The sequence below is a fragment of the Mobula birostris genome, chromosome 20, assembly GCF_030028105.1.
Source record: "Mobula birostris isolate sMobBir1 chromosome 20, sMobBir1.hap1, whole genome shotgun sequence".
In the NCBI taxonomy this organism is placed as follows: Eukaryota; Metazoa; Chordata; class Chondrichthyes; order Myliobatiformes; family Myliobatidae; genus Mobula; species Mobula birostris.
The window spans coordinates 9,292,116-9,306,693 of NC_092389.1; the positions used below are offsets into that span (position 1 = coordinate 9,292,116).

A 14,578-nucleotide genomic window follows, 5' to 3' on the forward strand; every position below is an offset into this window, starting at 1 on the left:
TGATCGAGATCTGTAAGATTATAAGGCCAGCAGGAAGGAGCTTAAGAAAATTAGGAGAGTCAGAAGGGGCCACAAGAAGGCCTTGGTGGACAGGATTAAGGAAAATCCCAAGGCATTCTACAAGTATGTGAAGAGCAAGTGGATAAGATGTGAGAGAATACGACCAATCAAGTGTGACAGTGGAAAAGTGTGTATGGAACTGGAGGAGATAGCAGAGGTACTTAATGAGTACTTTGCTTCAGTATTCACTACGAAAAAGGATCTTGGTGATTGTAGGGATGACTTACAGCAGACTGATAAGCTTGAGCATGTAGATATTAAGAAACAGGATGTGCTGGAGCTTTTGGAAAGCATCAAGTTGGATAAGTCACCGGGACCGGACGAGATGTACCCGGGCTACTGTGGGAGATGAGGGAGGAGATTGCTGAGCCTCTGGCAATGATCTTTGCATCATCAATGGGGATGAGAGAGGTTCCGGAGGATTGGAGGGTTGTGGATGTTGTTCCTTTATTCAAGAAAGGGAGTAGAGGTAGCCCAGGAAATTATAGACCAGTGATTCTTACTTCAGTGGTTGGTAATTTGATGGAGAAGATCCTGAGAGGCAGGATTTATGAATATTTGGAGAGGCATAATATGATTTGGAATAGTCAGCATGGCTTTGTCAAAGGCAGGTCGTGCCTTACGAGCCTGACTGAATTTTTTCAGGATGTGACTAAACACATTGATGAGGGTAGAGCCGTAGATGTAGTGTACATGGATTTCAGCAAGGCATTTGACAAGGTACCCCATGCAAGGCTTGAGGACGTAAGGAGGCATGGGATCCAAGGGGACATTGCTTTGTGGATCCAGAACTGGCTTGCCCACAGAAGGCAAAGAGTGGTTGTAGACAGGTCATTTTCTGCATGGAGGTCAGTGACCAGTGATGTACCTCAGGGATCTGTTCTAGGACCCCTACTCTTCGGGATTTTTATAAATGACCTGGATGAGGAAGGGGAGGGATGGGTTCATAAATTTGCTGATGACACAAAGGTTGGGGGTGTTGTGGATAGTGTGGAGGGCTGTCAGAGGTTACAGTGGGACATTGATAGGATGCAAAAATGGGCTAAGAAGTGGCAGATGGAGTTCAACCCAGATAAGTGTGAGGTAGTTCATTTTGGTAGGTCAAATATGATGGCAGAATATAGTATTAGTGGTAAGACTCCTGGCAGTGTGGAGGATTAGAGGGATCTTGGGGTCCGAGTCCATAGGACACTCAAAGTTTCTGCGCAGGTTGACTCTGTGGTTAGGGAGGCATACCATGCATTGGCCTTCATCAATTGTGGGATTGAGTTTAAGAGCCGAGAGGTAACGTTACAGTCCTTTAGGACCCTGGTCAGACCCCACTTGGAATACTGTGCTCAGTTCTGGTCTCCTCACTACAGGAAGGATGTGGAAACAATAGAAAGGGTGCAGAGAAGATTTACAAGAATGTTTCCTGGATTGGGGAGCATGCCTTATGAGAATAGGTTGAGTGAACTTGCCCTTTTCTCCTTGGAGCAACAGAGGATGAGAGGTGACTTGATAGAGGTGTATAAGATGATGAGAGGCATTGATTGTGTGGATAGTGAGAAGCTTTTCCCAGTGCTGAAATGGCTAGCATGAGAGGGCATAGTTTTAAGGTACTTGGAAGTAGGTACAGAGGAGATGTCGGGGTAAGTGTTTTTACACAGACGGTGGTGAGTGCGTGGAATGGGCTGCCGGCGACAGTGGTGGAGGCGGATACGATAGGGTCTTTTAAGAGACTCCTTGACAGGTACATGGAGCTCAGAAAAATAGAGGGCTATGGGTAACCCTAGGTAATTTCTAAAGTAAGTACATGTTGGGCACAGCTTTGTGGGCCGAAGGGCCTGTATTGTGCTGTAGGGTTTCTATGTTTCTGTTATGGTTCTTTTATGGTTATTATTCTGTAGATTTATTGAATATGCCCACAAGAACAGAAAATATATTTCAAAACAGCTGGGGTTATGGATGTGATTGTAAAGTTATTTAAAATTATGAAGAGACAGGTAGGGAATTGGTTGGATCTGATGTCCAGAAAGAAACAGAGAGCTTTAAGGCCTGCCCAGGACCACAAACCTGCCAGTCCAGGTAGACCCATTGTTTCAGCTTGTTTCTGCCCCACTGAACTCATATCTGCATACCTTGACTCCGTTTTATCCCCCCGGGTTCAGTCCCTTGCTACCTATATCATGACACTTCACATGCTCTGGATCTTTTCAATGATTTCAAATTCCCTGGCCCCAAGCATCTTATTTTCACCATGCAACAGGAAGGCCTCAAAACTCTGTTTCTTTCTGGACACCAGACCCAACCAGTTCCCCCTCCACCACCACTCCCCCTCCATCCAACGGGACTTGTCCTCAATCTCAATAATTTCTCCTTTGGCTCCTCCTACTTCTCTCAAACAAAAGGTGTCATCATAAGTACTCGCATGGATCCCAGCTCTGCCTGCGTTTTTGTCAGCTACGGGGAACAGTCAATATTCCTAGCCTACACTGGTGTCGCTCCCCCACTTTTCCTATGCTGCACTGACAACTGCATTGGTGCCGAACTTGTCAACTTCATTAACTTTGCCTACAACTTCCACCCTGTCCTCCAATTTACCTGGTCCATTTCCAACACCTCCCTTCCCTTTCTCGATCTCAATGTCTCTATCTCTGAAGACAGCTTACCTACCGATGTCTATTATAAACCCATCAACTCCCACAGCTACCTGGACTATACCTGTTCCCACCCTGTTACTTGTGAAAATGCCAATTCTCTCAATTCCCCCGTATCCACCACATTTGCTCTCAGGATGAGGCTTTTCATTCCAGAATGAAGGAAATGTTCTCCTCCTTCAAAGAAAGGGGCTTTTCTTCCTCCACCATCAACGCTGCCCTCAACTGCCCTCTTTTTGCGCACGTCTGTCCTCCACCCATCCTCCCACCACCCCACCAGGGATAGGGTTCCTCGTGTCCTCACCTACCAGCCTCCACTTCCAGCACCTCCAATGGGATCCCACCACCAAGCACATCTTTCACTCCTCCCCCCCCCCCAACTTTATGCTTTCCGCAGGGATTGCTCCCTACACGACTCCCTTATCCATTTGCCACTCCCCATTGATCTCCCTCCTGTCACTTATTCTTGCAAGCAGAACAAATGCTACACCTGCCCCTACACCTCCTCCCTCACTACCATTCAGGACTCCAAACAGTCCTTCCAGGTGAGGCGACATTTCACTTGTGAGTCAGTTGGGGTCACTTACTGTATCCGGTGCTCCTGGTGTCGCCTCCTGTATATCATTGGGAGATTGCTTCGCCGAGCACCTATGCTCTGTCTGCTATAAAAAAGCGGGATCTCCCAGTGGTCATACCTTTTAATTCCACTTTCCATTCCCATTCTGACATGTCAGTCCATGGCCTCCTCTACTGCCGTGATGAGGCCACATTCAGGTTGGAGGAGCAACACCTTATATTCCATCTGGGTAGACTCCAAACTGATGGCATGAACATCAATTTCTTGAACTTCCAGTAATTGCCTCCCCCCCACCCCACCATTCCCTATCCCCAGTTCCCTCTCTCACTTTATCTCCTTGCCTGCCCATCATCTCCCTCTGGTGCACCTCCCCCTTTTTTGTCTTCCATGGCCTTCTGTCCTTTCCTATTAGATTCCCCCTTCTCTATCCTTGTATCTCTCTCCCCAATCAACTTCCCAGCTATTTACTTCACCCCTCCTACCATTCCATTTCACCTATCACCTTGTGTTTCTTCCTCACCACCCCCCCCCACCTTCTATTTCTGACACTTCATCTTTTTTTCTCCAGTCCTGCTGAGGGTCTTGGCCTGAAAAGTTGACTGTCCTCTTTTCCCATCGATGTTGCCTGGCCTGCTGAGCTCCCCCAGCAGTTGTGTGTGTTGCTTTGATTTCCAGCATCTGCAGATTTTTTCTTGTTTGTGATTGGATTAATTCTTCAGATTTTTATTTTACGTTGTTTAAGTGCTTAAACATTTTTTTGATACATTGGTGCTAAGAAACATTCAGACTTGCTCTAAAAATAATCAAAACTTTGTTAGTTCAGCAGCATAGTGGTGCTACAGCAGATGTCCCACAGCTCCAGCCACCCGACTTCAATGGTGGCTACCTGGAGTTTGTGCATTATCCGTTACTGCAAGATTTCCCTCTAGTCCCCAAAGATATCCTTTGTTTTTTGTCAAAATGCTACAAGAGTAGATCCTTGTTTCCTGCACGTCCTTCTCCTTGGTGAATACTGATATCAAGTACTCATTTACTGCCTCGCCCACTTCCTCTCACTCCAGGCATAAATTTCCTCCTTTGTCTTTCCTCTATCCTCTTCCTGGTTACTTCCTTGGTTTTAATGCATGTATAAAATGCTTTAGGATTCTCTGTAACCCTACCTGCGAAGGACATAACATGATATAGTTTAGCTCTCTTTATTCCCTGTTTATTTTTTTTCCTGTTTCCTTTACGTTATTCAAACACCCTGCCCAATTTCAGTTCTCTCAACCTTACATATGATTCTTTGGTTTTTGATTAAATTCACTCCATCTTGTCTTCTAAGGCTCCCGGACCTGCCGTTATGTATTAATGTACAGTATACTTCGACCCTGACATGTTGCTGCCGAGCTTCCCTGTGTGTTACGTACTGAAGGTGTTGTGAGAGGGCATTCTGGGTCGATGACTTACAAGTAAAATAAACAACTACACATTTGTTTCTCTCTCCGTCTCTTGTGTGTGTTATTCACGACCACCCGGCTTCCCTGTACCACAAACATAACAACCAGCGATGAGGTGACAAGTCCTCATTAACCATTTATCGTTTCGCTCCCTTTGACAAGAATAGTCCGTGGCAGGGTTGGGTACCGCTGTGTAATGTGGGTGAATGAAATTGGGCACTGGAAGCGTGGTGAGTGAAGAATCCGAGAGGAAGAAACGAGAACTGGATGGTTAAATAAAACAAATAAGAGAGGGAAAGAGAAAGATAGATAACTGTTCTGGAATGTGACTGAGTTTGAAAATAGCGACAATGTTTGGGGCTGTATGGCGAAACAACAGAGCAATGGAGTTCATATACTGAAAGATTTGGATATTTTGCACTGGCAAATCAAAATTCTGATGATATCCATGTTCTAATTTTACTGACTGTGATGGGTGCAAATATGTTAAATTTGTTATGCAGTCCAGTGCAACAAGCTAAGGCTGGTGATAAGCCTTATGAGGACATAGTTAAAGTCTTAAAGGACCACCATTCATGTAAACTTTTGATGATTGCTGAGAGGTTTTGAGTTCACAAAAGGAATCAAGAGGAAGGTGAGACTATTTCAGTTTGCTGAAGCAACTGTCTGAACACTGATGTTGGACAGTCACTGAATGACACATTTACATGATAGACTCATATGTGGTCTGTGTAGTGAGGCAATGCTTACAGAAGACAGACTAACATTACAGAAGGCGATTGAGATTAGGACAGTACATCTATGGAGATGGCAGCTAAAGAAGCACACCTTTTAAGAACATCTTCCCAAGTTCATAAAGTTTCTACTGACTTTAAGAATAAGACACCTGCTGGCAATCAATGCCACCATTGTGGCAAAACTGGGCATTCAGCAAAAGAATTTAGCACAAGGATTTAGACTGCTGAAGCCGTGGCAAAAAGGGAAATATTGAACATGCATGTAAAAGTAAAGAGAGCTGTCACGCAAAAGCACTGTGATAAAGAAAAATGAACAGAAAGAAACATGTGAACAAGATGGAGAATGCTGAGGACAGGCTGAGTGACTCTCGCTCTGTGGTTGAGGAAACTCTGCATTTTTTGCCTGTTTCAGGACACAACGACGGCTACTGGGTGAACCCCGCTGTCGGATGGGGCCACAGTGAACGCTGGTGCTACAGTGTCAGAGACAATATACAAGGAGCAATTGCAGCATGTCACCCCAGAGGGGGCTAGTTTGACTTTAAGGACTTAAACTGCTGAGGTTATTCCAGTGAGGGGAGTCGTACATGTTACAGTGGAGATCAACAAGCAGAGAAAGAAACTTCCACTCTACATTGTTAAAGGTAGTTTTCCAGCACTTCTGGGCTGCACCTGGTTAGAACAGCTCAAACTCAACTAGCACGAAGAGTACTTGACTGATGGAAGCACTGATCTACAAGTGATATTGAAGCAACGTGCAGAAGTATTCAACAGAGAACTGGGCAGTATGAAAGAAATCACTGCTAAGCCCGACATAACACTCAAATGCCTGAAGGCAAGACCAAAGGTAGAAGCTGAATTGGAAAGACTGGTCCAGAGTAAGGTATTGGAACCAGTGTTTGTAAGTAAATGAGCAACTCCAATGGTTCCTGTCCTAAAAAGGGATGGGTCTTTAATGCTTTATTAGAACCATTAACCTGGGTCTTTTGGTTGAACAGTACCCTCGTCCCCTCATTGATGACCATTTTTCAGGATTGGCTGGAGGACAGACACTCGGCAAGATTGACTTGTGTCAAGCCTACTTGCAGATGCATGTGGAACAGAGTCACAGGAACCATACACCATAGTGTCTCACAAAGGAACGTTCAGGTACTGAAGGCCATCGTTTGGCATCATCTCAGCTCCAGCACTTTTTCAACAAGCAATGGACCAGATCCTGAGCGGGTTGACGAGGGGGCAATGCAACTCGTGTGACTTACTTATTACTGGGAGAAATTAGCGTAAGCAACCACAAAACTCAGATGTTACAGTACAAAGGCTCAAGGAATATGGGCTAAAGATCTGGAAGGACAAGTGTGAGTTCTTTCTACCTTTGACTGAATACCTGGGCCACATGATCGACAACTTGGTGCTTCAGAAGACACCATCAAAGGTGAGGGCAATCGTGGAAGCTCCATCACCACAGAATGTACGTCAATTAAGATCTTTCTTAGGACTACTAAAGTACTACACAAAGTTTGTTCCTAACCTAGCTAGCATGCTGAAACCACTTCATGAGCTTTTAAATAAATCAGCACAATGACAGTGGACAGATCACTGTGAACAGACTTTTAAAAAGACCAAAACAGCTTTGTCACAATGTCCTGTCCTCTTCACAGGCCTTGCATGAATTGACAGGCAGATAACTCCATCCCCAATTACCACACTGACAAAGACGTTCCAAGTTGATTTTCTTTAATGTAGCAACTGGTGGTAGGGTAAAACCGACAGAAAGAAAAACATACAATCAAAAGGTGTCCAAATTCCCATTATGGTTAAGTACAAGGCAAGCATTAAGTATACCACAAATGATACAAAATAACACACAAGATACCGTATACAAATAAGTTCCAAATACTGTATATCATAAAGCTACTAGTAAGCAAGATGTTGCTACATATAATGTATCTTATGCACATTTTCTCACTACAGGTTAGCCAGAACATGTGGCCCGCATGAATATTCCATCTGTATTTTAACTGCACACAAACCATTCAAATATCTTTGATTTGTGGAAATATGCATATACATCAATAAATAATAAATCCAAAGATTACTTTGACATACCAACGATGCTTTAAAATACCTGAACGTCAGGATGATGTCGAATGAAAAGGCACAAGCTCTCCCTCAACTCTATATGGAGAACTGTCTCCACACTTACTGATGATGTCATCAACTACAGACACAGATCACATGACCTAAATGACTGCTATACAAAACTACCAGCTAAGGGTGCTAAATGACAAATAAAATAACTGACTTAAGGCAGCACACACAATCTGAAGCATACACTTCAACCTACCATTGCTGATGCTGTTGGCCTGTGTTGCATCACCCTATGGTATGGAGGCAGTTATCTCAAACATCATGCCATCAGGTGAAGAGCATCCAATCACTTTTGCATTAGGACATTAAACAAGGCAGAAAGCCACTACGCCCAGACAGAGCATCTTTGGTTGACGACTTACACTACTGACAGATTATCACCTCTTAACATCAAGCATTCCTTCCCTGGCTGCAAGTTGAATGCAACGTAGGGCTGGGTTACTATCTGCACATCAGTATGATCTCAAGCACAGGAGGTCTGAACACCATTCAAATTCTGATGGACTATCCACACTTCCCTTAGCTGTTACAGCTCCAGAGCCATCCCTGAAAGAGATTTTTACTTCAAGGAGGTACCTACAGCTCCGATAACTGCAGCCCAAGTCCGGAACTACACGTGTCCTAACCCTGTTCTATCCAAAGTGGCAGACATGGTAACTAACGAATGAAAATTAGAAAGCTTTAAAGTAAGGGGGAGCAATATGTTATATAGTCATATATACTTTGACCCTTATGGGTTGCTGTCAAGCTTCCCTGTGTGTTACATACTGAACATAATGTGAGAGGGCACTCTGGATAGGTGACTTACAAGTAAAATAAACAGCGACATGTTTGCTTCTCACCTCTCCATCTCTTGTGTGTGTTATTCATGGCCACCCGGATTCCCAGTACCACAAACATAACACCACCATTGCCATCTTTGACTTTCTGCCTCACATGACTACATTGGTTCTCAATTCTGTCCAACTGGCCTTTAACGGCTCCCAGATTGATGGCCATGAAGAAACTAAAATATGGAGGAAAACATTGAATTTTAATGGGTCTAGGTCAATGGAAGTAGACAAACCAGATGTCTTTGTTCTTGCCACGTGCTTGAAGGAATGGAGGCTGTCATTTTGTGTAGCTGCTCTGTAACCTCCATTTTGTGGATTGTTTGATGGACTGATTCCTACTCTGGGATAATTTAATCAGAGAAATTGACCACCGACACAAGGAGTTTCTGATCTGCTGAACCTGAGAATGTTCTCAGATAGGCTGTGTATTGTGTACAATGGCAGGTTTGTAGAAGTAATCTCGTTATCTCCCAATGTCTGAGTGATCTGGTTTGATAAGTTTGAACCGGAGTCGAACAGAACAAAAGAAGTCACCGAAGTTGTGTAGCCCTTGGACTACATCAAATGGAAATCTGTTATAGGTCAGTCAGATGGCCTTGAGCCAAAAAGATGGAAGCACAACATTTGAACTGTTAACAAGTGTTTAAAAATATGGAGTTTCAAATACAAAGGGGTGATATCTCCAGACACTAACCATCACAAGGAAGAACCCCCATGCCAGGGGCTGAGAGATAAAAGGATCAATTGTTCACTCAATGGGAGATCTCTATTTTGGTGTTATAAATTGAAGAAGTGGTCTGAGTGAGTATTGGTGTCAAGAGAACAGTAGTATTCATGTACTAAATTGTTGACCGGCGTCAACATAGTTTTGTTGTGGTTTGTGCAGAGACAACAACGTGCGAGTTTTGATTAATTGAGAGTTGCACATTGAGTGTCCTAACCTAGTTCATTCATAATAGTCAACAGTATGACAATGTCTTCAAAAAGCAAAGTGTCTAACTGGTGGCATCCATCATTGAGGACCCCCACCAACCACGATATGCCCTCTTATCATTACTACCACCAAGCAGGAGGTACAGGAGTCTGAAGGCACACACTAAAATGTTTTAGAAACAGTTACTTCCCCTCCACCATTCAATTTATGAACAGACAATAAACCCATGAACATTGCCTCACTATTTTTGCTCTTTCTTCTCTACTTATTTAATTCTTTTACATATAATTCATCAATAAAAGCTGCTTCCAATGAACACTCTCCAGCTCCTGCCTAATGTTTTATTTCTCAAATGCTCTTCTACTGAAATCAAATCACCTGATTAGTGAACATAGTGATTGCGTAGTGAGTGTCCTAACCTAGTCCGTTGATAATAGTCAACAACATGTCAATGTCTTCAAAGAGCAAGCCTCTAAACGTTGGCATCCATCATTAAGGACCCCCAATGCCCAGGGCATGCCCTCCTATCATTACTACTTCTCAACACCACTTTCCTACACTACCACAGCTCCTCCCCCATATATCTTGCTTTCATTGACAATGAGAAATATATCAAGCTCTGTTTTCTGAGTTTCCTTGGAGCCATAAAGGGCCCTTCCTTTTTGTGCCACACTTTCAGCTGTGTTCTTGCTTCCATACAATCTTTTATTTGGGGATCCTCCATCTTGGGTACAAACCTATGAAGTGCTCAGGACATCTTCATGGAGCAGTGTCTCAGAAAGGCAGCGTCCATTATTAAGGACCCCCCAGCATCCAGGGCATTCTCTTTTCTCACTGTTATCAGGTAGGAAATACAGAAGTCTGAAGGCACACACTCAGTGATTCAGGAACAGCTTCTTCCCCTCTGCCATCTGATCCCTAAATAGACATTGAACCCAAGAACACTACCTCACTTTTTTAATATATATTATTTATGCTTTTTGCACAATTTTTAATCTATTCAATATATGTATACAGAAATTGATTTACTTATTTATTATTTATTTTTCTTTTATATTATGTATTGCATTGAACTGCTACTGCTAAGTTAACAAATTTCATGACACATGCCGGTGATAATAAACCTGATTCTGATCCCTGCAAATAACTTCTGAAGTCCGACAAAAATGTTGTACTTTTCAATGAAATCGTCATTTAAAAAAAATTGAATTGACTTTCTTACATCCTTCACATACATGAGGAGTACAAATCTTTGACATTATGTCTCTGTCTAAATGTGCAATGAGCAATCATAGTAATTTATAATAAATAGAACAGTCTATGTAACATAGAAATACACTCAAATCAGCGTGAGTTAATCAGTCTGATGGCCTGGTGGAAGAAGCTGTCCCGGAGCCTGTTGGTCCTGGCTTTTATGCTGCGGTACCATTTCCCAGATGGTAGCAGCTGGAATAGATTGTGGTTGGGATGACTTGGGTCCCTAATCATCCTACGGGCCCTTTTCTCACACCTGTCTTTGTAAATGTCCTAAATAGTGGGAAGTTCACAACTACAGATGCGCTGGGGTGTCTGCACCACTCTCTGTAGAGTCCTGCGATTGAGGGAAGTACAGTTCCCATACCAGGCAGTGATGCAGCCAGTCAGGATGCTCTCAATTGCGCCCCTGTAGAAAGTTCTTTGGGTTTGGTGGCCCATACCAAACTTCCTCAACTGTCTGAGGTGAAAGAGGTGCTGTTGTGCCTTTTTCACCACACAGCCAGTGTGTACAGACCACGTGAGGCCGTCGGTGATATGGATGCCAAGGAACTTGAAGCTGTTTACCCTCTCAACCCCAGATCCATTGATGTCAATAGGGGTTAGCCCATATCCATTCCTCCTGTAATCCACAACCAGCTCCTTTGTTTTTGTGACATTGAGGGAGAGGTTGTTTTCTTGACACCACTGTGTCAGAGAGATGACTTCTTCCCTGTCGGCCACCTCATTATTGTTCGAGATTAGGCCAATCAACGTAGTGGTCAGCAAATTTAATTAGCAGATTAGAGCTGTGGGTGACTACACAGTCATGGAGTAAAGGAAGGGATTTAGCACACAGCCTTGAGGGGCTCTGGTATTGAGAGTCAGAGGGGTGGAGGTGAGGGAATCCACTCTTACCACCTGCCAGCGATCTGACAGGAAGTCCAGGATCCAGCTGCACAATTAATGCAGCTTTTTCTGGGAATTTGGATACAGCGGTCTTCAATTCCAATCCCCAACTGTCCTTGATGAGTCATCATCTTAACCACTGCAATCTTTCTGGTGAAGGCAGCATTAAAAAGGGCAGCTGAAAGAGATTCAATCCTTACATTGAATGAAATTTAATGCAGATCTGAATGTTTTTGTGGAAAAATAGATACAAATTACAATTTGGGGATCAGTCCCAAGGTAGCACAGTAGTGTAACACTATTACAGAGCCAGCGACCCAGGTTCAACTCCACCACTGTCTGTAATGAGTTTGTATGTTACTTCCCCGACTGTGTTGGTTTCCTCCAGGTGCTCTGGTTTCCTCCCACATTCCAAAGATGTATGGGTTAGAGTTAGTAAGTTGTGGATGTGCTATGCTGGCACAGGAAGCATGGCAACACTTGCGGCTGTCCCCAGCACATCCTCAGAATATGTAGGTCACTGACACAAAGGATGCATTTCTCTGTATGTTTCAATGTATGTGTAACAAATAAATCTAACTTCATCTTTAATCTCATCCATAAGGAACGTGCTCACGGATTCCCATCTATCATCCACTCCTGGTTCTCAACAAGATAGATGCCAATGTCTAGTCAACAACATCAAGGAATAATTATCATATGTGTTAGAACAACATAACATTTTAGTTTTGACATACAACAAAATCTGGAGCATTAAATGTATGGCAGCATGGTATGATTGGAATTTGCAGCTGATATTAAGATTCAAAGATTGGAAGTACATTTATTACCAAAGTATGTATGTAGTGTACAACCCCGAGATTGTCTTCCTACAGTCAGCCAAGAAACAAAGGAAGAAATCCATGGAACCCATTCAAAGGGAAACATCAAACTCCCAATGCACAAAATAAAACCAAATCATGCAAGCAGCAAAAAAAAAAGTGAAAAACACACCAAACCACAAATCATCAAACCAGTCTAGGCATATTCATTCAGTTCAATTTTGCTTTGCGTCGTTCGTTAACCGCAGGCTGCAGAGCCAGTCTGTCTCAATCAAAACAGCAACAAAACAGGAGCATCTAGAAACCATAAACCCATCATAACATGATCTAGAGTCCAATCCATAAAATGTGCTGACACAATCTTGCCCAATACACCAGCACTTTACATGTATATAATCAGATAAGAAGTTTATTGAAGCAGTAAAATAAAACTCTGATAATCCAACATCCAGTTGTTCATTAATTCAGACACTCTAGCACCTAGACTCAGTTGCTAGTTTGGAATCTAAGCTGGAGATCCAATGCAGCCAGAGTCAGGGATCTGGAGTGCAGCTGGGATCAGAATCTGGATCATAGGCCGGTTGGGTGGCTGGGAATGGGTTTAGTCCCAGAAAACTAGGTTTCAGGAATATGGGTAGGTTTATAGATGGGATTGGAGTCTAGAGTATTTGTATATTTTTATTCCCTTTAAACTTACTGGGTCCACTGGAAAATTGACCTATACATCTGTGCAATATGTTAATAAAGTGTAATAAGGGTTTGTTTGGGTATTAATGTGTGTGTGTGTGGTGGGGACATTTTTGGATCTAACCTACTAAATAGGCATAACCAAAGTCTCAAAGGTACTAGATTATTAGAAATTTTAAAGATGAACTTGTTTTGATCATATCCGTCAGTTTCCAAAAGAAATCCAAGACTTCAGTTAACTGTGTCCATCAGAATTACCGGAACAAAATAGCTGATTTAACTTTTGATCTACGGTGCTATTCACATTGATTTTGATGGTTAACTGAAAGTGATCTGTATCCAGAAGTATTTAAAAAAAGTTTGCGTGCGGGCGAACTGAACTAACATTTATCAAATCTGATTGCCGACAGAACACGTGAATAATTTACAACGAACCTCCTTGCTTAAAGTTACCCCAACTACCCTTTGAATTTCACCTTGAACATTGAACACATTTTCAGCCTCACAAATATTCCCTAAAGTTGGAGCATCTTGTTTCAGAAAACACTCACTTTGCAGCAATATTATTGTTACGTTCAGACTAGTGAATTGAAAAGAAAAACTAAAAGGAAAGCCACACAAAACATAATTGCGAACTTAAAACTAATGGTAACGCCCAAACAACGGCAACAAACCTCAGCAATTTTAGACATGCGCATTGCCTTATTCCCGTGCCTTTACAACTACTTCCGGTCGGGTGACCTTGGTTGGACTATTCGACATGGCTGCTGTTGTAAGGTTAAGCATGATGTGCAGACGTGGTGTTAAATGTGAGTGGCTGTTTCTTCTGATTTCAGAGGGGAAGTGTTTTATCCGATTGTATTTGAAGTACGCCAGCTGTTCGTTGTTAGTGTGAGGCGACTGACTGGGAGTTAACTGTAATCGATTTTAACGGAGTGAAAACGTGAGCCATTTTTGGATTGCACCGCTCGCCCAAGTATGGTTGCTGTGGCAACGGGGACCTTGCTCCCGCCTTGCCTCTATACAGCACAAAATCACAATTATAGGATTTAAATCTACCTGAGCTTCTAGGATTTAGTAGCAAATCATAAACACACGTAATTCTGCAGATGCTGGAAATCCAGAGCATCACATTTACTATTTAAGATATAGCAGCTCGAAAGAGATTATGCAAAGGCAGTCAAAATCCAACGAAGAGTATCGGAGATAATTAACATAGAACTGTCTAGTGGAACAAGTATTGTTAATGGGATAAGAAGGACTTAAGATAGTAGAAAAGGGGCCATAAGAATGTACATTTAATATAAACTTATAATCGAGAAATTGGGGTGTTTTAGGGGTAACATCCAGAAGGGAAATGGTTAAGTACAACCAGATAAATTGGGAAGGCCATGCCTGGAGAGAAAAACAATGGTAACGTTCCAGGTTGGCGACTTTTTATTGGATCTTATCCTTAACAGTTGAGTAATGTCTGAGATTTCATGTTTATATTTTGGAACCTTTGATTACTTCCTAACTTTTACTTGGTGTACATGTTCTTATCCACTAAATGTCTTGAGAC

The 14,578-nt window shown here is 42.7% G+C and overlaps 1 protein-coding gene across 1 annotated transcript in view; it reads left to right on the plus strand.

Moving 5' to 3' along the window:
• The first annotated feature begins 13,744 nt into the window (after positions 1-13,744).
• LOC140184916 (succinate dehydrogenase [ubiquinone] cytochrome b small subunit, mitochondrial-like) overlaps positions 13,745-14,578 on the plus strand; it is a 36,870-nt gene continuing 36,036 nt past the window's right edge. The window contains exon 1 of the mRNA XM_072238115.1: positions 13,745-13,826. Coding sequence (XP_072094216.1) covers positions 13,778-13,826 — 49 coding nt within the window. The 5' untranslated portion in view covers positions 13,745-13,777. The remainder of the gene's footprint in view (positions 13,827-14,578) is intronic.